Consider the following 27,014-nt stretch of genomic DNA (forward strand, 5'->3'; position numbering starts at 1 on the left):
CCGTCGGCTAGAACGTTCTTTTTTCCGGGGATGAACCTTGCCAATAACACAACCTGGTTCGTTTCTGCCCAATCTAGGATCTCTAGGGCGAGATCGCACAATTCCCTTGATTTCAAGCCTCCTTGCTTCTTTATGTACGCTACCACTGTGGCGTTGTCGCACATCAACGCCACAGTGTTTCCCCTTAGTAGATCGACGAAGTGTAGGCAAGCTTTCTGGACTGCCTTCAACTCTAGGACATTGATGTGTAGATCCTTCTCCCCGTCCATCCAGGTTCCTCTCGCCGTCTCGTTGAGGAGATGGGCTCCCCATCCCTGGTTGGAGGCGTCTGTGAAAAGAAGTAACTCGGGAGGGTCGTTCGCGAAGGGCATCCCCTTGAGCGAGTTCGACCGGCAATGCCACCATTCCAGGGAGGGTATTGTGTTTGGTAGGACTGGGATTAGTTTCTGTTGTGAGTCCAGTTGGCACCAGAGGTTCTTCAGGTTCCATAGGACGGCTCTGAGTCTGAGTCTCCCCTGGGGAACCAGTTTTTCCAACGACACAGATGCCCTATTAGTCTTTGCCAGTCCTTCGCCCTCCTGGGTTGCCCCGACAGGAACGGAGAAGGATCTTCATCAGATTGCTTATTCTGTCCTCCGACGGAAATGCTTTTCCTAGAAGGGTATCTAGTGTCATCCCCAAATAGGTCATTCTGGTGGAGGGCGATAGGTTCGATTTTTCCGGGTTGATCATGATACCCAGACCCTTGCAAAACTGGAGAAGTTTCATTCCTTGCTCTTTCAAGACATCCTTCGAGGAGGAAAGAAGCAACCAGTCGTCCAGGTACCGGATGAGGCGAATGCCTCGCTCGTGGGCCCACACTGAGACTGTCGTGAAGACTCTCGTGAATACCTGGGGAGCTGTTGACAATCCGAAGCAAAGGGTCTTGAATTGCAGGATCTGGGTACCCCATTTCACCCGGAGAAACTTTCGACTCGAGGGGTGGACCGAAATTTGGAAGTAAGCGTCCTTGAGGTCTATGGTCATCATGTAATCTTTCTCCCTCAAGGACAGCAGGACTGACTTCGGAGTGTCCATTTTGAACTCTGTCTTCCTTATGAACTTGTTGAGAGACGACAGATCTATCACCGGCCTCCACCCCCGTCGCTTTTTCCACCAGGAACAGACGACTGTAGAAACCTGGTCCTGGGTGTAGGATCTCCTCCATGGCGCCCTTCTCCAACATGGTGGACACCTCCTCTTGAAGGGCGGCCCTCTTCAACGGGTCCTTGGGTACCAACCACTCCGACCGGCTGGCCGGAATTAGAGGGGGAGCTTCTGCTAAGAACGGTAACCTGTAGCCCTCCTTCAGTACGGACACTGTCCAGGGCTCTGCTTCGTGAGCTTTCCATGCTTGCCAATATAGTCTGAGGCATCCCCCAACCTGAGGCTTGGGCAGGAATAGGGGGCCTCCCACTCTATCTCCTCCTGGAGGAGCGGCCTGAACGGCCTCTCCTGGAGGCAGAATAACCTGTCCTAGGAGGCTGAAGCTGCTGGGGCTCCTCTACGGGGGGGCTGAGGCGCTGAGGCCCAGGAGGAAGAAGGGGTTTCTCTCTTCGTAAGGCTAGGAGGGGCCTGAGACGTCGCGGCACTGTCTGAGACTGACCTCTTGTAGGGAGGTCTCCTTACCGGCGTAGGCCTGGGCGCGTTTATTTCCTTCCTCTTAGCCACCTTCTCCATGATCTCCTCCAAGTCCTTTAAGGGGAACAAGGAGTCAACCCACAAAGGAAGGCTCCTCATGGCCCTCGCTTCTCTGTCTGGGACCTTCCGAGACATCTTCGCCAGGATGGTGTCCCTCTTGCGAAGCACCCAATTCGCTGTCAGGGCGAGAGACTGGTAAGTGAGGAACTTAAGGGTCTTGCCCCCGGAGGTGATAAGCTCCCTCAGGAGGCTTTGCTGTTCTGGGTCTGTCGGGTCATAAGTAGCTTGCACACCTACTAATGTGGAAGCCCACCAGTCTAGCCAAGAGGAGACGTGCACTAGGTCCTTAGACATTTCCTCCATCATCGCAGCCTCTGATGGAGAAAAACAGACCGGGGCTGAAGAGGCTCTGTCCTCCGAGGCGCCCTGTCCCAGAATGTCGAGAGCAGGTTCCACTTTGCAGGCTCCCGGCCGGCGTCCTTCTGGCACATAGACCCTGCTCTGCGTTTTGAGCCCCTGGAGCAACTTCGAAGAGCTCTGCGTCTTGGGAGCTTCGGCATTACCTGCCACCACTCTATCAATGTGCTCTTGTCCCAGGACGAGATCTCGGGCCACAGGAAGAGCCAGGGAGGCTTTTGGTTGGACAGGAGCCTGCATCAACCGGATAAGGCTGGACCTCCAGTAGTCCTCATCGGTAGCAGCCGGTTCTTCGATCTTGTGATGTCTCCTGATCAGACTAATTACTCTTCTATAGGCCGAGTCCTCCGTCGGGGAACCTTCCCTACCGTCGGCCGAAGCCTTGACTTGAGCCCGGGGAGCCGGGTCACCGGGCACTCCCACCGGGCGCCTTGGTCCTGGCACAACAGGCACTCCCCGGCACAACAGGCACTCCCCTGCGGAGGTACTGGTCCTCCCCGGCGGAGACCTCCGTACCAGGGACGGGGGTTAGAACAGGCATCGCCGAACCGGCGAGGACTAGTGTCCGATCATGCTCTCTGGGGGATGAGGACGCGGATCCCGTGGGCTGACCCGACAGCGGGAACCGTTCCTTAACGTCCGAGGGCCGCACCTGCTGGGCTGATTCGGCCAGGCTGCCCGTAAGGAAGCGCAGTTCCCCCCGCTGGGCGGGGTGAACCGGAGGCTTCGCGGTCTTACGCCTGCCTGCAGAGGCCTTCTCGCGTTTCTCCCTGCGAGGGTCATAACAATGTCTGGAGGATGGTCTCCTTGGCGAGAAATCCCTGGACCGCCGGTCCGGGGAACACTGTATCTCCGACTTACGGGGTACGAAAACCCAATCACCATCGGGTGACCTACTCCTCCTGTTTCCTCCGTGGAGAGCGGGAGCGCCTCCTGCTGTACCTGGAACGGGATCTTGAGCGGGAACGCCTGCTCCTGGACCGCTCCCTCCGACGCCGATGTTTTCTCCTGGCTTCTTCTCCCGAAGAGAATGACTCCCCACCATCCGAAGAGCCCAACGTCACCGTACCCACCGTACGGCGGGCAGAAGCGGGGGACTTCGCGACTCGTTGTGTACCCGAGGTAGAAGGTTGCAGGAAGGTTTCAGGAACTTCCGTGAGAGGGGTTGGAAACGAGGGTTGGCGCCCAACACTAGGGAACCAGGTATCCAGGCCCTCTTCCATCCGCATAGGGGACCTACCTGGCATTTTAGAAAGCTTCCATCCGAAGGCATCACTCCCTGCGGAGCCTAACTTACCCTGGTTGTCGCCGCCTGCCGAAGAACCTGAAACACAGGCCCACGAAGGGGGCGAAGACACAGAAACAACATTGCTACACCATAAGGGGTCATCGGAGGAAACGTGCCCCCCAAGAACAAGGGCCGAGTCTCCAGAGTTCCCTGACACAGCACTACCAGGCTCTTCACTAGCCCGAGAAGGTCCCGCAACTCCCACTTCACACTCACCAGACTCCTGGGGAAGAACGCCCGGGTCTTTCCCCACAACGGACTTACCTCGTCCCCTACTCTGGGTAGGGGAAGGAGAGACAGAAGCCCCGTCGGACCGTTCACTGGGCGATGGTAGCGGCGAAGAAACACTAGATTTTCTGGGTGAACGTTTCGACGATTTCTTTTTCTTCGTGCCGTAACGCACCCACTGAATTTCACTCCAACCAACACACTCGAGGCATGTATCCGAAGGCGAACAAACTTTGCCCCTACAGGAAGAGCAAAGGGAGTGAGGATCCACTTCAGGTTTGGAGAGGAACGCTCCACACGATTTTCCGGCTCTAGGCCCAGGACAACGGCGGATCTGCTCCATAACGCACAAACACAAGACACAGGAACGCAGGGAATCAAAGGAATACACTTGGGAAGCACAAGGAAGGGTAGATAAGCACAAGTTACCACGCGGTAAACACGTGGGACACACGCGGCATACACAAAGGGTCGAGAGAGACGAGAGCGACGTGGTGTCACGTCGCGACCAGAGAACTTACTGGCGCTCACGACCCAAGCGGACCTCGACCTAGCGCAAAAGCTACCCTCGGGGCACGTTCTCTTACTCCCGAGTTAGCCCTCCATAGAAAACAGGTTTAGGGTATACTACACAAAACTCTGGTCGGTAGAGAGGAGATTACAGGTAACTCCTAAGAAAGTAGTTCGAGGTAAGTATTCGTGTTGGAACAACTCCTAATTAAAAAACAAATGTTTGTATTCATGTAAGGACAAAGATGCTTTCAAAGGGAGTTGAGGATTGAAGTGAAGGAGTTTGTGACCTAGTAAAGTATGACTTAGCAAGGTCTTACTGTAACAGTTTAAATAAGATTTAAATCTATTACTACGATGTTGTGCTGATGAAAATTGAGAATTGCCTGTTTGAAGAGTATGGCACTTCTATTAATGTAGGTAAATCTTGTACAACAGAAGATGAAGAAACATGGCACAGCTGACAGTCAGATTTGGTACCACCATAAGGGGAAGATCGTCTACATATCGGTACATAAATAAGACGTCTTCTATTACAGTACAAGGTAACACTTAATTATAAATTTTCACATATCAAAGAACCTTTGAATTACTAAATTGGGTTAATTTTACATCTAACTCACAATTCTGGCCAGTACCTTCTGTATATCTCATTAGTCTTAACTTCCAACTATTGAAATTCTAAAAAAAAACTCATATACGATTCACTATAGAACTTCCTATAGGTATTGAGTCTTGATTTAATGACGAGAGTAAAAAATTCATAACAAAAAAATTCTTCCACCATTCCTTTAAATAATGTAATGTGAAAAAAAAATAAAAAATACTAAAGATCCCTATAAATTATAAAAAGAGTAGAATGACTATCATCCTTCTTACTTGCTGTATATAAGCACGTGGATGCCCTTGGTACCACAAAGGTGTTGGGGTTGGTGATGGATCAAGTCGTATGCCTCCTTCAGGAGCAGGTGGGGGAACACTGTAGTTTTTCAAAGATGTTACATATTCTTGTGGAAGATAACCAGGAAGAATAGGAAGGTGCCACAGGGGTGCACTGGAAACATATGACAAAAAAAAAAATTATAGAAAAAGTTTTATCTACTCCTCCTACTACTATACACTAAAGACAAAGACAAATCTAAATTATTTTTCACTTTTTATACTTTATAGCCACTTCCCTTCTGTAGATGTTTATCACAAAAACTTCAAATTTAACTTAAAAATATATATGGACTAAAATAACTTTCAACATTGAGCAACATGCACAATAACAAATTTTTAATGTACAGTAATATGACAAATTTGGAAGTACTGTAATGACAAATTTGTAAGTAATTTGTATTTTTCTTAACACAGACACCTGAAGCTATTTATTGGGGATTACCTTTCCGCGAAGCTGAAAGACAAGCCATGATAATTTTTAGTGAGGGGTAGCCAACCAACCCACTAATTAGAGGGTGGGGGGTGGGGGTAGACTGGCTATCCTGCTCACCCACACACATGGGTTGAGTAACCACTTTGCTTTATGGCACGACTTCTTGGGGGATAGGGCTGGCGGGCCACTTTGTATATATAGTACCAGGTTTGTATGATAGGAAAAATTACAATTACTTAAAAATTTGTCATTTGTTCCATCTCAAATACAAACCCTTCGCTATTCATAGGGGATGACTTACCTCTTAGGTGGGAGGAAGTCCTCACCAACTGGCTTTGGCATTGGACCTGGGGTTCTCCCTACCCTGTCCTAGCTAAAATAGTGGAGCTATGCACAATTAGTGGCCTGCATGAGCTGTGCATTCATGATACTAGCAATGTAGGTGATCTGGTAATAAGATCTCGAGTCATAGAAATCTGAGAGTACTGAGACTTTGCCCAATAGCCACCCTCGCAGGGATATTGGGGACGTAACAAGTATTAATTCAATACTTAGGATACACGTGAAATGATTCTTAGCTACAGAGACATGAGGTCAGCTGTGCTGAGAACCATGGTGCTGAGTTCCCCAGTGGGGGAGAAGGTGAAAGGAAGAAAGAGGTCAGTCCTTCTTTACTCATTCACCACACATTAACCCAGGTAACCTCAGCCCTCAACCCTCTGCTACTTGTCCATCAAGGTGCCTGAGGTGTTTTAGACCATTTCTTGTGTAGCCACCACAGGACCAATGGAGAATGTATCCATGTTCCTGTGGGTTACATCCTGCAGGTAGTGGGCAGCGAAGGTCGTCCGACGCTTCCACACGTTCGCTTGCAATACCTGCGCGACAGAGTAGTTTTTCTTGAACGCCAGGGACGTTGCAATGCCCCTGACGTCATGAGCTATGGGTTGTTTTTGAGGAGGAGGGTCAGGATTAAACGGTAAGTCAATGACCTTGCGGATCCAGGAACAAAATGTATAGCTTATGACCCTCTTCTTGACCTTCCCTGTGTTGACAAACAGTGCTGACACACAGGAGAGAGCTGCTGCTGTTCTTTTAAGGTAACACCTCAGACTCCTTACTGGCCAAAATACCAGTTGGTCTGGGTCTTCGGTACTGAATGGAGACTCTCTACCCGGAATGGGAAGATCCGACACACACGGATTTTGAGTCTTAGACATGAACTTAGAAACGAAGCTGAGTATTACTTCTCCCCATCTCCTTGAGTGGGAGACATCCTAAGATAGACCATGCAGCTCACCGACTCCCCTGGCCGAAGCCAAAGCGAGTAAGAACACCGTCTTCAGGGTAAGGTGGCGATCTGTTGCCTGGCACAAAGGTTTGTAGGGGGAACCCTTCAGAGACTATAGGACCCGAACCATGTTCCAAGGAGGAGGTCTAACTTCCGACTGGGGACAAGTAAACTCATTACTCCGTATGAGTAAGAAAAGTTCTGAGGAGGAAATATCTACTCCTTTCAGTTTAAAGACGAGACTCAAGGCTGAGCAGTAGCCTTAGACTGCCAAAACCAATGGAAGCATTTCTTCTCGAAGGTGTATATGGAACTCCGCTGGAATAAAATATGTTTGTATCTATGAAAGCTTAGTGGATTTGTATTGTATGAAACAGTCATTTTTTTTATACCTGTATATATATACTGTATATATATATATTCATATCCATCTGTGCCCATATAAAAAAATGCTTGTATGTTATTATCTTATTTCCAGGTATTGATAGATACATAATCAAGGTATTGACAGCAGCCCCCTACACTCAGTAGGGAGTGTAAGGGAGAGAATTAGGGTATTGCCTGTTACTAGTGTGTAGTGGTCTGTTTAACTGTTATAACTGAAGGTCTGCAATGACTCATGGATACCTTCATCGTCAGACTGATAAGGGCCAACTTGTAAAAGAGATTGGGATGACAGGGAATCCTGCCGATTGGAGATCTGAGACTCCTGCTGAAAAAAAAGGTTTATGGTGACTGAGTTTTCCATATTCATGATATGAGAGAGATGTGGGACAAGAATTAAATTATGGTATGTTAGAGTCCTGCGATCAAGGGAAAAACTGTATTGAGGTGTTGTATTAAGTAAAGTGCAAAATTTTTCATACTTTCCCATCAATATGATGTCAACACTTCTGAAAGCTTACAGAAACTTTAGTGTAAGAATTAATTGTGTGATGTGATTGTAAGTAATGAGGGAAGACAGACACTGGCCCTCAGCTGTATTTTGGCATGCCATTCTTCAGTTTTAGCTGCCATTCTTCAAAGCAGATTTGACGGCAGAACATGACTGGTCAATATTAAGGCCATTGATTATTAACATTGGGGAAGTTTTCAGTAAAGAATTCGGGCATTGAGGGTTCTGCAGTCATGTTTTGTTAGGATTTTAATGTTCCGTTTTGTAACTGTGTGGTGATATATCTTGCATGCAGCTTAGTATTTTTTTCTCTTGCTGGTACAATATGCAAAAGGGATGTTAATTTTGCCTTTGACTATCTTAACTGATATATTAATGTATTCTTAATAGTTTAATTTTCAAATAAATATATTTTTTTGCCTGTTTTATGTATACAGCATTTCATTTCAGAACCTCTCACCACGGTTTCTTTTCCCCAGCCACTGTTTTTTAAGATCTCTTAAGTACAGTAATTTATCATAATTCTTTCCTCCCACAGTGTGTTCCTTTATTAATTATAATATTCCCTTTCACCTAATGTTCTTATACCTTTATTTATAAGCCAGCTAGCCCAATGAAAGGTATGATAAAAGGCAAGATTCTAGCTGGGTCCCCTTGCCCAGTATAAATCAAGGGGTGGTGCCCAGAGCTCCGTTCTCTTGACCTGTTACTTAGTTTTTTTTTGGGGGGGGGGTATTACACCGTTGTATATTTGTTGTGTAGTGAACGTCGGGTTGTGGTCAGCATTCGGACACTAGGCAGTTCGGGTGCTACCTCTGGCCACAGTCCGCAAACCACTACACCGCTATTGTTGGAATAGGGGTATCGAGGGGAGCGATACTCCTTCCCCGACAACAGCCACAAAAACAAAACCACTTTGCCTGGAAGACTGACGCTGAATAGTGTCTGGAGGAGTCTAGACATACTTTCCGCAACTTGTTGCGAAAAGCCTCTCTGAGAGAGGGAGTGCTAGAGTCTCCAGGTGTGAAGTCAAAGCGAAGCTACGGCTTTGTGGGAGACGTTGGTAAGTGGCTGTTTGAGTAGATCGTGTCATGGAGGAAGTTCCCTCGGAAGCTGCAGAAGGTTCGGGAACCATTCTGAGTGATGCCATAGTGGAGCTATTAAAGTCATTGATAAGTTCTTGCTTATCCTGACTTGGCTGAAAACTTTCTAATCAGACAGAACGGGGGGAAAAGTGTACACATATATGTTGTCCCACCGTAGTTGGAATTCATCTTGTGATGCAGGGCCCGAGAGCCTGGGGTCCAGGACTTGGGAACAGCAGAGCAGGAGCCAGAAATTCAGGGCCGTTGCAAACAGGTCCACAGTCGAGGAACCCCACAAAGTTAGGACTTTGTTGGCTACTAGATGATTCCATGACCACTCGGAGCCCACTATCCGAGTAGCTCTGTTCAGACTGTTTTATTCCTGTTACCAGGAATGACGCGAGCAGAGAGTGATACCTACCTGTCTTCTGTCCATCTGAGAATTTCTACTGCTAGATGGTTTTCTAAGAGATTTGTATGTTGGTATCTTTCTGATTCGGACCGAAGTTCGGAGATAGTTTGGTGCAGCTTATGGGGCCCATACCTTCTTTTAATGCATCCGAAGAGAAGATTGACCTCTTTGCGGAGGTTCTCGTCTGCCACCCACCATCTGAGGTCCGTCAGTTCTTCTGACCTTAGTTGAACCAGGGTGTCCGAGGAATCACTTGCTCGATTCCACTTTGACTTGAGGCACTCTTGGACCCATGAGGAAAGATTTTCCCCCTCAGATTGTCGGAAAAGGCGTAGGGCACTGGACTACCTGGTCACAACCAATTACCCTATAGGTTGATCAAAAATACCCCAGGATTGTGACTGTTGTTCCCATCCCCTAAGGGCTGACAAGTTACTTTGGGTGGAACAAGCAACCTTGACTATCAAGTGAAAATCAATGCTCCTCGTTTCGTCCCGAAGGGTTGAGGGATTGCGTAGCAAGAAAGCATCTTGAGTTGATGTCAAGATGTGCAACTGATTGCACGCTTCTGTTATGAAAGGGGGGAGAGAAGGATCTTATCCTCCCTCCAACTGCCACCGATATAGTGGGGGTTGGCCGAGTAAGAATGATACTAATTGGTAAACCAGGTATCCTGTACTGTTTATGTTATTACAGCGAACCTCCTTCATGATCACTTTTTGGACAAGAGACTGGTCGGTAACTATCAAGCGCACATAACTATTCCCAAAGGATAAGATTGAGACATATTTTCAATCTACTATTGGACGGGTTATACAGTGGAACCTCTACACACGAACGTATCTACATCCAAATTTTCCAACATCCGAAGTAAAATTCGAGCAAATTTTTGACTCTACACCCGAATTTTATTTCGACACACGAAGTAAACATTACGCCATTGAGCGTCGAGTGCTCAGTTCTCTATTCTTATGTGTATCGTGTGGTTGTCCTCTGTTTGGTCAGTTATTAACAGTGCTTATTTTCTTCCTTTTTGATTTTACCTATAATCATGGTGCCTAAGAAGCTAAGTTTCAGTACAGGAAGAAGGCAATTCTTTCATTAGAATTGAAGCAAGAAATTATAGAAAAACATGAGAGCAGTGTGCATGTGAGTGATACTGTATGGCTAAACAATATGGCCGGAATAGGCCTATGATCTCGAGGATCATCAAGCTGAAGGCAGCCATTAAAGCAAATAACCATCGAAGGGGATCACCATTATTACAAGACATCTTAGCAATACCCTGGAAGAGATAGAATGCCTTTTGATGATAGGGATAAAGGACAAAGAGATTGTTGGCAACGATCATTTGTGAGAAGGGCCAGCGTGATGAACAGAAAGAAAGAAAAAAGTGAAGCAAAGAAAACCATGATAGCATTAACAAGCTCTTTTAAATAAGACTTCTCTCTCTTTCTGTTTCTCTCTACATCTCTCTCTCTCTCTCTCTCTCTCTCTCTCTCTCTCTCTCTCTCTCTCTCTCTCTCTCTCTCTCTCTCTCTCTCTCTCTCTCTCTCTCATATTTGACAAAGGCCTAGCAGCTAGCACTATAACCACCATCAAGTCAGCATTGAAGAAGATCTTCCTTGTTGGGTTTAACATTAACCTGGCAGATTCCTATTTCTCATCTATTCCAAAAGCATGTGCTAGGCTTCGACCTTCGGTTCGTCCACAAAAGGTCTCTTGGTCTCTGAACGATGTCCTCAAACTTGCGTCAGACACGGACAACGAATCCTGCTCCTATATCACTCTTCTTAGGAAGACTTTATTTCTAACGGCTTTGGCCTCGGGTGCTAGAATCTCAGAACTAGCAGCTCTCTCACAAAAATCAGAAAACATAGATTTCCTCCCTTCAGGTGAAGTACTTCTTTCTCCAGACAGAGCTTTCCTAGCTAAAAATGAGGACCCACAAAATAGGTGGTCCCCTTGGAAGATTATTCCTCTTCTCCAAGATACTTCTCTATGTCCAGTCACTACTCTCAGGGCCTTTTTGGCTAGAACTGCTACCCGCTCGTCTGGCCCCTTGTTTATCAGAGAACAAGGAGGTACTATTTCCATTCAAGGCATTAGGCAACAAATCCTATACTTCATTAAACAAGCTAATCCGGAATCATTTCCCCATGCTCATTGTCATTACTATTACAGTATACGCTAGAAAGGGAATAAACTACAATAGGAACGCTGTTAATAGAAACAAATTTGTTTATCGACAGGTTACACAGAAAGTGTCAGTCAGCTACAATTTTCAGGAAAATTGCAAAACCTTTCGTCCTCCTTACATTAAAACGGCCAGTTGATATCTATATTCTCCAGTGACTAAAAACAAGTGGCTACTCAATACAGTACTGGCTGGGTGAGTAGGGCTTCCCCACCACCAGCCAGAAACTACGTACACCTCCTTATAAATTTTGACAGGCTAAGTTCCAGCCAAGCAGAAAGCATACTCCTATTAAAGGACAAGGGCTGTATTCATGCAGGAACAAAGGATTGGAACCTATTTGAAACATGGAATACAGACATTATCCTAGCCAAAATACAATAATCTGTATTTCCAAAATTCGAAGCCAGAGTCGTGCTCCTTAAACTAAAAAGAAAAAAGCATAAATCACCAAAGATTCAAGAGGAACAAAGAGTGAATATGTACTGCATTTAGGTAAAGTCAAATGAGTGTCTAGATGACTGACAAGTGGGCAGGGATTCCCTGTAACCCACCTTGATTATAGCTACCTAGTTGAATTTCTAACAGCCATTCCAGTTCTCTGAAGTCATACTCTTATTAAAGGACAATGGTCTGTATTTGAGTAGGAACAAACGTACAGTATACTTCCTTACCACAGAATGAGGAAAGAGGTTACAGCCAATGAGATAACTTTCTTGGGGTGTGTTGCAACAAAAAGACCATAACGGTAGTAGCACTGGGCTACCATTTCTGGGATAGTGCATCCTGTTCCTCCACCAGTACCTTCAACTCCCTCTGCCATTTCAAATTATTTTCATACTGTAAATAAAAGAAAAAATGGTAAAGCTATTACAGTATTTTTAGACTACATCAGGCCCTCAGGTTACAACAGAGATCATTTCCAAAGACCTTTTGCAACTCATATAGTACTGTACTGAACATAGGCACTAAAGTCAAACACCTATGCCTTTACAGAAGTAAAGTCACAATCTTGGATATAAAACCTCTTTATGATTTGGAAACATAACTGACTAGAAAAACACAATGAGGATACTTTTACACAATAATAAAATGAAACTGTATCATGAAAAATAATGCAATTCACTCATGGGTGAGCTGTTTTGTATCCACAAAATGACAAAAGTCAAAACCATTGTAACCTGAGTACTTACCATACATAAACAAAGAAATTGTCAAATCATTTCCAAATTAATTGCATTAGCTTTACACACAAGGACAACTACAATCAAGAAGTAAATTACCAAAGTAAACTTAAACTGAGAAAAATCAAAATTCTTCCATCTTACTGGATCAACTTTAAAAGCTTCATAAACTTACTTTGTAGTTCAAAAATAAGTTTTTTGCAACTTGGTTAACAAATGACACAGAACTGCTGCTAAGCCTAGCTGTGGATTCAGTTAAACATTATAGCTGATCTATAAGAAGGGCAAAAGGTAAAATACTGAGAAAAAATTATAACATAACTGACAAGTTTATAAAGTTTCCTAAAGGAGTTGGACAAAAACTGTTTTTCAGAGTCGATGCAAATGTGTGTAACATTATAGATTTTGAAAGTAATTTGCCTTTTTCCTAACTACATTATACAAACATGAAAAATTTGGAAATAAGTTGTATTTTTTCTAATTATCCAAACCTTGAGCTCTAAACAGTGGAAATATATTTCATCGACAGCTGAAATTAGCCATAAGACTTTTAACAAGGTGTAATTAACACCGTTAGTTAGTGGGGGTGAGGGTAGCAGGGTATCATTACATCACTTTGAAATTATAGGCAGAACCTCTTGGGGGATAGGTGATGGCTGGACAAATGTGTAGAGAGTTCAATGTCTGTATGTATACTGTACTGTAATTAAGAAAAAATCAAATTATTTCCAAATTTGTCATTTGTTCCAGCATTATATACATACCCCTTAGCTCTTTATAATGGAAACTCACCATTAGGTGGTAGGAAGTCCTAAATCAACTGGCTGGCTCTTATTCCAGGGTGTAACTTTGCTTCGCACGACACCCTGTCACCTCGCTAACTCTCAACATCTGTGATAGCTAACAGCCTGAGCAATTCGTGCGATGGTACGTGAATTGAAAAATTCGTAGATAATTTGTATTTTTCCTAACTATACAAACCTTAGATATTTATTAGGGGTTATACTTTCGGCGGAGCTGAAATGACAAGCCATTAAAATTTAGCGAGGGTTAACTACCAACACCACTAGTTAGCAGGGGGTAGGGGGGGTAGCTTGCTATCACTCCTGCTCACACACCTGTGATTTAGCTCACTTTGCTTGGAGGTAGGACTTCAAGGGGGATAGGGCTGGCGGGCAAGTTTGTATAAATAGCTAAGGTTTGTATAGTTAGGAAAAATACACATATCTACGAATTTGTCATTTGTTCCGTGACTGGAATACAAACCACGCTATTTATTAGGGGTGACTCACCCATTAGGAAGGGTGGACGTCCATGCCAATCTGGCTTTTGGCTTTACCCGGGGGCTCCTTATCTGAGTATATTAGTACTCAAAAGTAAGGAGTCCCTGCCCTCGCTAAAACCTTGCTACGCAAGGTCCGCGGCCTACGCAAGCTGTGTGTTGAGACATGCAGAAATGTGACTGTCTAGGTAAAGTTATTCCGAGTCTATGTAGGAAAAAACTGATGTAACCAAGACTTTCCCAATACCACCTCGCCAGGGTATGGGAACGCAACAGTATTAGCTTAATACTAGGTAGGCCTACACAAGGGAGCATGGTTTACCTGCATTGGTTTGAGGTCAGCTTATGCAGAGAACCAAGGATGCTGTTTTCGCCATGAGAGGGTAGGATGAAGAAAAGAATAAGAACTAGTCAAATCTTTTCATTCACGCAGACTAAAACCGGGTAACAGTGCCCTCAACCTTCTGCTACTTGTCCAATAAGGAGCTTGAGGTATACAACCACCTGTTGTGCAGCCACCACCGGACCGATAGAGATCGTCTCGAGTTCCTGTGGATCATGTCTTGCAGGAGAAAGGTTGTGAAAGTCACCTGGAGCATTCACATTCATTCTTGTAAAACCTGCTCCACAGAGTAATCTGCTTAGAAGGACCGGGGGCATAGTTATGCCCCTGACATCATGGGTCGTTATGTTGAGATGATGTTTTGGTGATCCTCCTTTAGTCTCTCCCAGTGCTGATGACAAGAGAAGGAACCTGGGTGGGCTGTTGCCGTTCTCTTAAGGTAGAGTCTCATACCTTACCCTGGGTACAGTAACTGATGATCTGGATCGTCTGTTACCGAGTGGAGACTTGTGTAGGATCCGTCACCTCTGGAGACTGTGTCTGGCGACATACAGTGCTCAGGGACGAAGCTGAACATTGCCTTTCGCCCTTCTAATTAATGGGTGATGTCGAAAGAGAGAGAATGAAGTTCCTTGACTCGTATGGATGCTGTCAGAGTGTGTAGGAACATATGTCTTCTTAAACCAGGTGAAAATTTGTTGTCTGGTGAAGTGGAACATAAGGAGGTCTCTTTAGAGACGGGAGAATTTGAACCATGTTCCAAGAGGAAGGTCTCAATTCCGACTGGAGAAAGGCAAATTGTAAGTCCGTATGAGTTAGAAAAGGTCTAGCGATGAGAGGATGTCCCTTCCTTTCAGTTTGAATGTGAAGGATCAAGGTTGCGTGATCACCTTTACCTGTTGATACTGAATAGGGGTCTTTTCCTCCTGCATGTACTCAAGGATTCCGTTATTGCTGGAATAGAGGTATCGAGTGGAGAGACACACTTCCAAATGACACCAACCACACAAGACGTTATACTGCCTGGTAGACTGATGCTGAGAAATTCCTCAGATATCTAGTCAATCTTTTCACAACTTATTGCGAAAAGCCTCTGTGGGAGAGGAGGTACTGGGTAGTCTCCAGGGGTACAATCATAGCAAAGCTATAGCTTGTGGTATGTGTCGAAGTGGGTTGCCTGTGATGTGGAGAGGGTTCTCTTGGAGAGACTATCAGGTGCTGCAAAAGGTTTGGAAACCGTTCTGCATAATGCCATAGCGGAGCTAGGAGAGTCCTTGAGAGGCTGACCGAAGTTCTAGCCTTCTTGAGTGCCCTTCTCCAGATAAAACAGGGACGAGACGTAAACGTCCTTGTTGTATCCACCGTTGTTGGCCTGATTTTTGCCAGAGAGCCTTGGGGTCTAGGACTGGGGAGCAAAGGCAGCCTGAGGCTCAAGAGCATTGAACAGATCCCTAGTTGGAGGACCCCGTAAAGTCGAGACTTTGTTGGCTACAAGATGATCCAAAGACCATTCGGTATACCTTATCTGAGATGCTGTACACAGATTGTCGGCGAACACATTCCTCTAGTCTGTAATGAAGCAGGCTGATAGTGGTACCGAACGGACTTTGTCTCATATTAGTGTTTATACTGTTAGATGGGAAGAGGCTACGAGCAAGTTCCTTCTTGCTTGCCGATGTGAGCCTCTATGTGGTGTGTGGTATTGTCACCATCACATCACTGAGTGGTCTGTTAGGAACCGATGAGGCTGCTGAAGGACTGGAAAGTTGACCTTCATCTCTTAAGAGATTTAAGTGAAGGTACTTTCGGACTCTGTCCAGAGGGCTGAGGTCGTGTGGTGCAGCACTATGGTCCCTCCTCACTTCTTTTGATGTGTTCTAAGCACAGCATCAAGTCCGAGGGGTGGGGAAGGATGAGAAGGTTATACCACTCTGTAGATTCTCGACTGACACCCATCCCTTGAGATTCGTCCAAACTTCTGGTCCTACGAGGGTCAGAATGTTTGGGGAATCGAGGGCCTAATTCCAATCAGACTCAAGTCACTCTGGGATGGGAGTTGTTCTTGTTTTGAGAAAGTTTTGTGGAGATTGGTGGCTAGAATCATTCCCAGATACACCAGTCTTCTGGGAGGGAAGTAGGGAATACTTCCACAGGTTTACCTTGATCACTGGATCTTGGTAAAAAGACTTCAGAAGTTCCGGTGCTAATGCAAGGTTACCACCGAGTCTGCTAAGGTCAGTCAGTCGTCCCGAAAACGGAGGAGACAGAAAACGATCCTGTGAGACCAGGATGGGTGTAGTGGAAAGACTGGAGCACAGTGCCCTGAACTGGTGTTTCTTGTTTGTCTAGACTGAATCTTCCAACCTTCCTAGATGGATGGTTTGGGTCTGGAAGTATGTGTCCTTTAGGTCCAGTGTGCAAATGAAGACCTGAAGTCTTAGCCCTTGTTCGAACTCCAACATGGTGTGGACATCGACTCAAAGGGACAGCTCCTTTTGCATGGGAGATTGTTGACACTGGGGTTCTGACTTGTGGCATAAAGAATCAGACGAGATACCATGCAAGGATTCTTCCCTGAGAGAGAATTCCTTTAACTAACAGAAGGAAGGCAACGCTTAACCCTACCAAGCGCCCTGATGCGATTGATGCTGTTCCTTAGAATAGAATCAATCTGGCGAATGTTAATCAATGGTTAACTGTTGGGTATAGTGGTTACTATGCAATTGGAGAGTGCTCGCAAGTAGTCCCCAGTAGACAAGCCGCTGATGAGGGTTGTCGATTGTTTGCCGATCACTTTAGTGTGATGGCGAACGGCCAGTAGTGAGAAGTGTGTTGTATACTTTCTGATCTAGAGAACTACGGGCAGAGGTTGACTAGTAAGTCCGAGTCACGAACTGCTGGCGAATTGCCGATGATCGGTGAATCAGCGGTCTGTAAGCCGACGATAGTAGTTGACAGGCAGATGAAGGCGGTCTGGTCAGTCAGCCAAGGTAGGTTGGCAATAAATGAGTTGGTAATCTGTTTTGAGAGTCCTGAGAGACAGCAGAATAGTTTAATGATGGTCAGTTGGTGGTGGTAATCCATTGATGATCAGCGATCAATCGCGGACCGGTGATCGGTGAGCTAGATATCAGCAAGCTGATTATGGTACCTCCTGGTTGGTCAGAGATCAGCAAGTTGACTATGGTCCCTCCTGGTTGGTCAGAGATCAGCAAGCTGACGATGGGCTGGTCAGAGATCAGCGAGCTGAGTTCAATGATCGAAGAAAGATGAACTGCCCATCGGTGATCTAGTGATCAGCAAGCTAATGACTGGTTATTGACTAGCAATCGGAGATCGTTAGTCATTGGAGGGACTAGAGGTCAATGATCAGAGCTGAGCTAGTAATTGGCGATATGGTGATCGCCTAGCTAGTGATCAGCAAACCGTGAACTAGCCATCAGCAAACAGTGATCTAGAGATCAGTCTGTTAATGCTTTCTTATTTGCTGACGGTGATCGGTCAAGGAAAAAGAAACTTCAGAAGAGACAGGTAGCAAGGAAGATGGAATCTTCAGGATCTTGAATCCTTCTGTGATACCTCTTCCTCTTTCTTTTTTTCCCGGAGGCCATGTTATGCGTTTGCGGGGAGAGGATTGGGGCAATGCTGACCTGTCCAGAAAGTTTTATTCTTTTTTCTGCCTATTCCGCGAGTGTGCAGGAGAGTACTGGAGCGATGGCACATAGGATGATGCTGGTGCTCAGTTTCTGCTGAAGCACAGTTTCCAGTAAATGCGCAGAAGAGCGCTGGAGAGCAGGCAAGCGCTGGTGCGCAGGTGAGCGCTGGCTCTTTGGGAAGAGCAAATCAGCTCCTTCAGCAATGTCTGGTTCTCCAGAATCGAGAGGTCGTGCGAGGCCTGAAAGCCCACCAGGGTGCAGGCCCACCAATCTAGCCACGTCGAGACAGACCAGGTCCATGGCCAAATCCTCCATCATGGAGGTCTCCGAAAGAGAGAAGCAAACTGGGGCGGCGGACGCTCTCTCTTCTGCGGCCCCCTGACCTAGGATGGCGATTGCAGGTTCTACTGTACAGGGACCCACACGGCGCCCTTCAGGGAGGTAGAACAGCTTCTGGGTCTTGAGACCCTGGATGAGCTTGGAGGCGCTCCGACGATTGGGGGCGTCCGCATGGCTGGCCACTATCTTGTCGATATGCGCTATGCCCAGCCTAACGTCTCTAGCCAGGGGAAGAGACAGTGAGGGCCTCTGCTGCACGGGGGTATCGACCAATCTGCTGAGGCCCGAGAGCCAGTCTTCGTCTGTGGCGGGCTTCGGCTCGTCTAGCCTGTGGTGCCGTCTAATGAGGGCTATAACCTTCCTGTACGCTGAGACCTCGACCGCTGAACCTTCAGCGCCGTCTCCTAGGCCCTCCGTCGGATGTTCCTCTGTCTGAGAAGGGGCACCCCCGACGGAGGGTGCCGCTTGGGGAGGAGGCATCTTTTTGTCGCGGCACACCTTCGGCGGTTCTGGATGGAGGACGGGCATCGCCGCTGGGACGGAGGCCTCCATCCTGGGCTTGTCTCTCCCCACCCCCACGGGGACCAAGCTGCTGCGGACTTCCTCATGGCTGCTGGATGTCTCTCGCGTTCCGGCCGGCTTGTCGAAGACTTGGAGGCTGGGACACGGCTGCCAGGCCAAAGGGGCGACTCTCTCCGCTGGGCGGATGGAGTCGGAATCTTCGCGGACTTATGCCTGTCTCCTGGGGCCTGAAGTGAGGATTCCCTCCGACGCTCGGACCTGCTTCAGGGGACGTACTTTGTGGTGGGAGAACGAGCCCTTGGGAGCCAATCAGAGGTACCCGGAACTGCCGAAACTCCCAGGAGGTGGCTGCGCGGGATGGCGACACGCACCCATTCCTCCCTAGGGGAGAGGCGGCTTCTGTACTTCCTCCTGGGGGATCTAGCGTGCCTCCTGGCGTGGCAAGATCTGGAACGGGAACAGGACCTCCTCCTGCGGGACCTGTCTCGTCTTCTCCTTTGGTCCCTCGGAGCTCAATTCTCCAAGGAGTAAGAGTATGACTCAAACAAGGAGCCCGAAGACCTGTAGGACCGCACCGAAGGTTCCGAGTCGTCCCGCGTTGCTGGTGGTTCCTCGTGTCGATCCGTAGGCGACGAAGGCTCCAGGAAGACGGGAGGGAGCGTTGCTGAAGGCGCTGGGGGAGAGCGATGTAGTGGTTTGCGGACTGTGGCCAGAGGTAGCACCCGAACTGCCTAGTGTCCGAATGCCGACCACAACCCGACGTTCACTACACAAAAAATATACAACAGTGGAATACCCAAAAACCTGAGTAACAGTTCAACAGACCTGAGTACTGGGCACCACCCCTTGATTTATACTGGGCAAGGGGACCCAGCTAGAACCTGACTTACCCGTTTGCTTCTCCTCCCTTTTGCTTGCTGATCATAAGTACAAGTATAAGAACATTAGGTGAAAGGAAATATTGTTTAATTAATTACGGGACACAGTGTGGGAGGAAAGAATTATGATAAGTTACGGTACTTAAGAGATCTTAAAAAACAGTGGCTGGGGAAGGGGGGCACATTGGTGTAGGAACAGGAATAATAGGCTATGCAGTGTTCATAAAACAAAAAAATAAAATTCATTTGTACAAAACTGTTAGGGTTATGTTAGCATGGACCCATCAACCCAAATAGAAAATTAAAGACAAAATTAGCATTCCTTAACGTCAAACTTCAGCGACAGGGTAACAGTGATACATAAACAGGAAATTTTCTTACCCCAGGTGGGACACTCATAAGTGTTCCTATACAGGCCAAGTCTAAACCAAGGCACACCTAACCGTGTATCTATTTGGGCAAGTACCAGTATGCCATCTATAAAGAACATATAACGGTGAAAAATACAGTACCATAATTTTCCCTAAATCAATACTGTTCTCATCAATCTCCCGTCCACCATTGGGATGCAAAGTCACTTAAACAGACCTAATTTCTGAAAAGTACAGCCGCATACTATGTCGTACAGGTCTGTGCGGGCCCACCATTACAATGTCTCGACAAGTTTGTCAACAGCACATTTGAAATCTCTCAATCTTGGAAGGGGTTTTGAATAAGTCTGAATTCATACTAAACTCGAAAGTCACCCTCTTCCTAACATCGGAATTCACTTCTTGGGCCTCTGACCAGATATGCCATTTCCATAGCTGTTGTTAACTATCTAATGTTCATGACACACTCTCATATAGCAACACAGTAGCTTACTTCTAGTTACAAGGTATGGATATAGAACAGCATCACCGACTAGTCCAGACTGATAACAGGAAATATTCTAAATTTGCTCTCCCTTACACTCCCTACTGAGTGTAGGGGCTGCTGTCAATACCTGGAAAGGAACAATAACACATTAAGACATTTTTGGAAAAAGGGGGGCTTGAGGGATACAAAAGAAAAAAATAAAATCAAATATATTTCATACACACACAAACCACTAAAGTTTTCTCAGTCACAAACCCTTATATATTGCATTCCCCCCCATTAGCCCTCAAGCCCATCCAAAAAATGCCTCGTAACTGACAGCAACACCCCACACAAACTCTGTACATTCAAGTGGAAAAAGAAAATTTACCTTGCAAAAAAAATTCAGTAAAAAGGTAGGATGATCAACTAGAGATTTAATTCATCATCCCTTCCTTAAGTTACATATCAAATTACATAAATTTACACTAGGTACAATACATTTTTTTCCACAGACTCATGACTTAACAAAAAGCAATAGGAATAGACAACCTTTTAAACACAATGGAGATCCAGTACTTACAAATAAAAAGTTAGATTATTGTCTATTCTTCCCAACAATGCTTCAATAATATACAATATAACAATTTCCATATCATACAGAAAACATCAGTATTATAGGTATACATTCAGGATCTAACAAAGGAAAAAAAATTACATGCATTGCAGTCCAAAATCAATTTAAAAAACATACAAAACTCATTGATTTTGGACTGCAGGTGTTACCTGATAAAAGCAATTTACTGAATTTATTATAACTGTCACGGTCAAAGTCGATTTACAGTACAACAATAAATACAACAGTTACAGAAACCGTGACTAAATAAAGATTTCCTCACACCACGTGTCCCTTTCCCAGCCTTTCAGATACCCAATGTGGGAATTAAAATATAACTAATAAGAACAAAAAAGGGTAATTACTATCAAAACTTTCTTTAAAAACTGTACCAAGATTAATTCCGTGGGAGATTTATAGTTCTTCTGAGTCTCAAAATTCTGTCTCGGGACATGCGCCGGGATTCAGCAATCTGCTGGCGAGCCATATTAATTTCTCGCAGCACAGGAGACAGGCTAAGCCGGCGACTCTCCAGATACAGGCTGGGTGTCTTTAATCGGTCGATAACCTCACATAACAGTTGGTATCTGCGGGTGATCGACATACTTTGAGGTAAACCAGAGACAGAATCCGTAGACTCAGAAGAGGACAATAAAAATCCCGAAAAATCAGGCGATGACTCGGGGCAACTTTGTATTTCGAGCGACTCAAACAGTGCTGTAACGTTCAGGTTTGATATACCTGACTGTGCCACTTCAGCCTCGAGCTCTGACCGGTGTTTTAATCCACCATCAGAATGTAGGAAAGGGTTTAAATTCTGAGGTGACTTAGGAATGGAGGATGGTTCCCTCTCTATAATATTCGTCTGGTCAGTGAGACGAGGTCTCCACTCCAGGACTCGAGACTGAACTAAAGGTAGGTCAAGAACAGGACCCTTTGACCTAGTCCATGGGGGACTAAATCCACTAAAGGTGGGATCTTCAGGCGACAGTGGGTCGTCACAATCGGGTGGCAATAAACCAAGAAAGTCATTATCAGAATAATTAGACACTGCCGATTCAGAAACAGGGCTTTCTAAAGTAGCAGGTCTTGACCAATCTGGACTGGAACTCTTGGAAACACCAGAAGGTAGTTCCAATAATGGAATACTGGAAACTTCCCAGAATTCCCAACTCCCCAGAGGATGAACGATACCTTCCTCTTGGAAAGAAGAAGCTAAGAACTGGGGCGTTGGCAATTCAGGAACAGGACAGTGAACCACTGACTCGGGAGACAAAATAGGGGTTTTACACATTCCAGTGGGGCTGTTCTCCCATAGTTGGAGGACCAAATGATCTCGAAACGATTCAGGCTTTAAGACAGGAGTCTCATCACAATTTTCCGGAGGATATAACCAAGCATCCAGTGCTTTCTTTCTCTCGTAAGTCCTAGCTGGCTTAAGAATGGGCTTAGGCTGAGTAGTAGCCCTAGTAGGATGGTGACTTTTCCTCTGTCGTCGGGACTTGTTACAATCTCGAGACAGAAGGTAGGACGCCACTACTGCAGCTACCCCATAGGAGTCGCCATCACTACTAGAACTAGAACTCTCAGAGACTTCAGAAGAAACAGGACTGTCAGCCATGAGTTCTGGACTACTCAGAGTCTCTGTAACAGGATCAGGACCCTTCGGATACCAGAGAAAGTGCCTCCTAAGATAAACTGGAGGTTCAAACCAGGCCTTTAACTGGATATGGTGAGCTTTTACCAGTTCACCATCAGGCAGTCTCTGCAGCTCATAGGTGACCTTATTCTCGTGTACCTTAGTAACACGGAATACCCCCTCAAACCTAGGGATGAGCTTGTTCGTCAGAAGGTGTCCCAACAGGTGCAACTTCTTAAGCACCAGAGAACCCTTTTTAAACGGTTTGTACCGAGGATGTCCTTCCGCCCATGGGTCTCTCGTTTCTGCTGATAGCAACGGGATACTATCAACATCGTGAGCACCCTTCAGTATGTTCTCAGCTGGTGTACAGCCAATCTCAATGTGGTGGGAATGGTTGTAGCTGAGAACTGCTCGGGATAAGAACTGGTCCCATTTCCGAGATTCCCCAGAAATCACCCTCAGTAACTCACCAATGGTACGATTCACTCGCTCCACTGCACCGTTACTAGAGGGTTTATACGGAGTTGTTTTCACATGTACAACATTATACCGCTCCAACAACTCAGTAAATTCCTGGGAAATAAACTCAGGACCGTTATCAGTCAATATCCGGACTGGAACATGAGGAATAACAGGAAAAACTCGGTCTTCAAGTGCCTGGCATATCGTACTGCTCTTCTTATTCCTTATGGGTACTGCCGTTACCCACTTGGAATAATGGTCGACTACCATCAGACACCCAATAAAACCAGTACTGGTTGTTGGGAGACTCACAAGATCCATAGCAACCAATTCAAAGGGAGAAGAGGTCACTATTTTCAAGGTCGGAGGGGCAACCACCTCCCTTGAGACCTTACAAGTCTGACATTCCCAACACGTCCGGCACATATCTCTGATTACATTAATTAAAGATCTGTGCCAGACGAGTCGACGGAGCATTGCAATCATTTTCCCGATCCCCCAGTGAGCATTCTGGAGGTGTGTCTCGGCAACTAGGTCAATCAGGACATTGAAGGTGACTACTGGGACTACTGAGCCGTCTGGGTTCCGCTTCACTAGCAAACCCTGGTGAACTTCCAGGTTTGACCAACATCTTCTATAGGGTAGACAGGAGCGTGGAACTCGAGATGCAGGAACCCCAGAGTAGATCATCTTAATGACAGATTGAATCTGTCGATGATCTCCTTGGATCTTGGACACCTGACTGAAGGACAGAAGAGCATTTCCAGAGAACACTCCCTGATCAGATTCAGGATCAGTTACCTTCATAACAGTGGTCTCGGTATGCAGGGAGGAGACTGAGAGTACCTTGGGAGACAACTGAAGAACAGTAGTGTGCTCATACACCAACTGTTCTCGGGGTGAATCCAGTGTCAGGTAGGCTGCGTCCAGTATATTCCTACCAAGAACATAACAAAAGTTAATGTCTTTGGCAGCTACCACCGCATAGTTAAACAGCGGTAGCCCCCACCCAGAAGGACACTTCACCTCTAACTGGACGTAGCCTAGAATGCTGGTGCAGAAACCAGTCAACCCCTCTAGCTGTTCTCCTGACAGTACCTGGTACTCTATGCCAAGTTGGCTCAGTACAGACTCACTTACTAGACAAACCTGTGCTCCTGTATCAACAAGAGCACAAAATAAGGTCTCCTGCATCATTACTATACCTACTGCCGAGTGTTGAGACACATGGGTACAACTGGACTGACGAGGTGCCTTTTCTGTCACGTACTGGATTACAGGACAATCCTCCGGCGCTTCCTGATCATCAGTGATCAAGCCCTCAGCGTCACGAACACGAGATTTTACCTCCGCCTTATGGCCCAGAATCACGTCAGTTGGAGGGACGTAATTGCGGAGCTCAATCAGAGGATTAAAATGCACTCCAGACAGACACTGAAGATGCACACACTGAGGCTCAGTCACGGATGGATCACGATAGACTACGGGACAAGTGGGACCCCAATGGACCCAGATTTCCAGGTTCAATAACTTTGATGCTGCCAATAGCAACTCCAGAGCTAGGACTGTACCTGGAAATCTCATTGCCTTGATCCTGTTCCTACTGGTCTTGTCCAGTTTGAAGCCTAGTTGACCGGCGTCTTTCAGAAACTGCTGAACTAAGGCATCCCGGAGCTTGGCTCCCTTCAGCAGAGACTCGGGTGCGACACCTGACCCTTCTGTCCAGCAGTTCACGACTAGCTCCAAGGATTCGATGAGAGAATCTGGACCACCACGAACCTCCTTATACAAGGCCAGTCCAGTAGGCAACTTCGGAGTGCTGGGTTCAGTAGCTAACAGATAGTCAGTCAATGCGGGCCAGCGGGATAACCAGTCAGCAGCGGCATTCTGATCTCCTGGACAGTAATTAACAATAAAGTTAAATTCGGACAGGTCCTCCAGTGTCCGTGCTAGACGACTGTCCACCATCTTCATGTCATGAAGGTACATCAGGGGACGGTGATCAGAATGGATCACGAAGAACTGACCATAAAGGAAGGCCCTGAAGGTTTTCACTCCCCATCGCAGAGCAGCCAACTCACGCTCAATGGTAGAGTAACGGGTCTCGCAGTCAAGGAAAGTCATGGAGTCGTACGCTATCACCCGACGCTCCCCTGGATGCTCCAAGGACTCCTGGCACAGACAAGCACCAGCACCTTCACCCGAAGCGTCAACAAACAACTCCAAGGGTTTAGCATCAGCGAGGGTTTAGCATCAGCGGAGTAGTCAGGGTATGACAACATAATGTCCTCTTTGATCAGTTCCTTCAAGCGCACAAAGGCACTGTCCATTTCTGCAGTCCACTTCAGTTTCCTAGTTCCTTGAGATTTTCGTCCTCCAGTCTTCGCAGATAATGGTTTGGCTATCTGTGAGCACATGGGGATAAACTTCCTTTGGAAGTTGACCAGTACCAGGAATCCCCGTAGCTCACGCACAGTGGTCGGTTTAGGGAAGTCTTCCACTTTCTGGATGTATTCTGGTAGCTTACGCATACCAGAACGTCCAACCAGATGACCAAGATACTGGACCTCGGCTTGAACCCAAGAACACTTCCCGAGTTTTATCTTGAGTCCGTGCTTCTGGAGAGTAGCCAAAACTCGTTCTACCAGTTTCAGGTGTTCCTCAAAAGAAGACCCAAGTATCAATATGTCGTCAATGTAGACAACCACCTTGGCTTTCGGGAACTCTTGGAGAATAATCTGCATTTCTCTCTGGAACACTGCAGGTGCATTTTTCAGTCCAAACGATAAGCGTCTGAACTGCCAGTGTCCAAAGGCAGTAGAGAAAGCCGTGTATTCCTTACTGTCCTCTGCCAACGGTAATTGGTAGTATCCACGAACCAGGTCAAGGGTTGTAAAGTATTTGACTCCTTGAAGTCCAAATACAGAGTCGGCCATGTTAGGCATCGGGAACTTATCAGAGACAGTCACCTTATTCAGTCTACGGTAGTCCACACACAACCGTATACTATTGTCCTTTTTTCGGACTGGAACAATGGGTGAAGACCAAGGAGAGATGCTGGGTTCAATAATACCCAGTTCATGCAACTCCTTGCACTGTTCCTCGATGGCGTCAGCGACGGGTTTGGCAAACCGTCGAACTCTCTGATAAATGGGCGTCTCGTCATACAGGTGGATGCGTATTGGTGTGCTTGAGCACTCTCCCACATCATCATCACCAGTACTGATGACTGGAAGATGACGTCGAAGCATTTGACAAAACTGGTCCTTCTGAGAAGAGTCCAGTTCGTCGGAGATAGACAGATTGTCTATCTCTTCCAATACGCTTGGTTCAGGAGTCAGGTCACACTCCTGCGCTATCAGGCAGGATAGAGGAGCATCCACCATTACCATGGTGAACACTTTCCCCAAGAGATCGCCCTTCTTGATCTTGGCAGTTTCTTCAGATGAACCCTTGATTAAAACTGAGGCTTTTCCATCTTTCAGTTCGAGGATGCCAGGAATTGCTGTAACTTTCCTTGACAGACCGGGGGTTATGATGTCGCCATCATAATACATTTCCGGCCAACAGTTGGTCGGACAAGCAGGGCACCTATAAGACGTGTCAAGTCCCTTAGGAAAGTTAACACTAACTGGAACAAGTACTGGCTCAATACTGGCAATCTTCATTGAATCGGTTGTGTGGACATCAAGTGCATAAAGCACTTGCTGACAACAGGCTCCACGTATCGGGACATAATACTCCCAAAGAGGCTCTTGGGGAGTACTGCCAACGCTCAGCCGATTTCGGGCTCCGTCAACTATCACCCCATTTGCTCTCAAGAACTGGTAACCAAGCACTACGGGCTCAGCCATAGTTCCTGAAGGCACTACATG

The 27,014-nt window shown here is 46.4% G+C and overlaps 1 protein-coding gene across 4 annotated transcripts in view; it reads right to left on the reverse strand.

Annotated features, from left to right (window-relative positions):
- SCAP (SREBP cleavage activating protein) overlaps positions 1-27,014 on the reverse strand; it is a 305,057-nt gene that overhangs the window by 254,220 nt on the left and 23,823 nt on the right. For 3 of the 4 annotated variants that reach the window (XM_068346119.1, XM_068346120.1, XM_068346122.1), the window contains exons 2-3: positions 12,053-12,218; positions 5,003-5,177 (exon numbers count right to left, since the gene is read on the reverse strand). In XM_068346119.1, coding sequence (XP_068202220.1) covers positions 5,003-5,177; positions 12,053-12,201 — 324 coding nt within the window. In that variant the 5' untranslated portion in view covers positions 12,202-12,218. Of the gene's footprint in view, positions 1-5,002; positions 5,178-12,052; positions 12,219-20,446; positions 20,579-27,014 lie in introns of those variants that run through there. The other variant, XM_068346121.1, reaches the window with a different exon arrangement.

This window comes from Palaemon carinicauda, chromosome 22 (assembly GCF_036898095.1).
Source record: "Palaemon carinicauda isolate YSFRI2023 chromosome 22, ASM3689809v2, whole genome shotgun sequence".
NCBI lineage: Eukaryota > Metazoa > Arthropoda > Malacostraca > Decapoda > Palaemonidae > Palaemon > Palaemon carinicauda.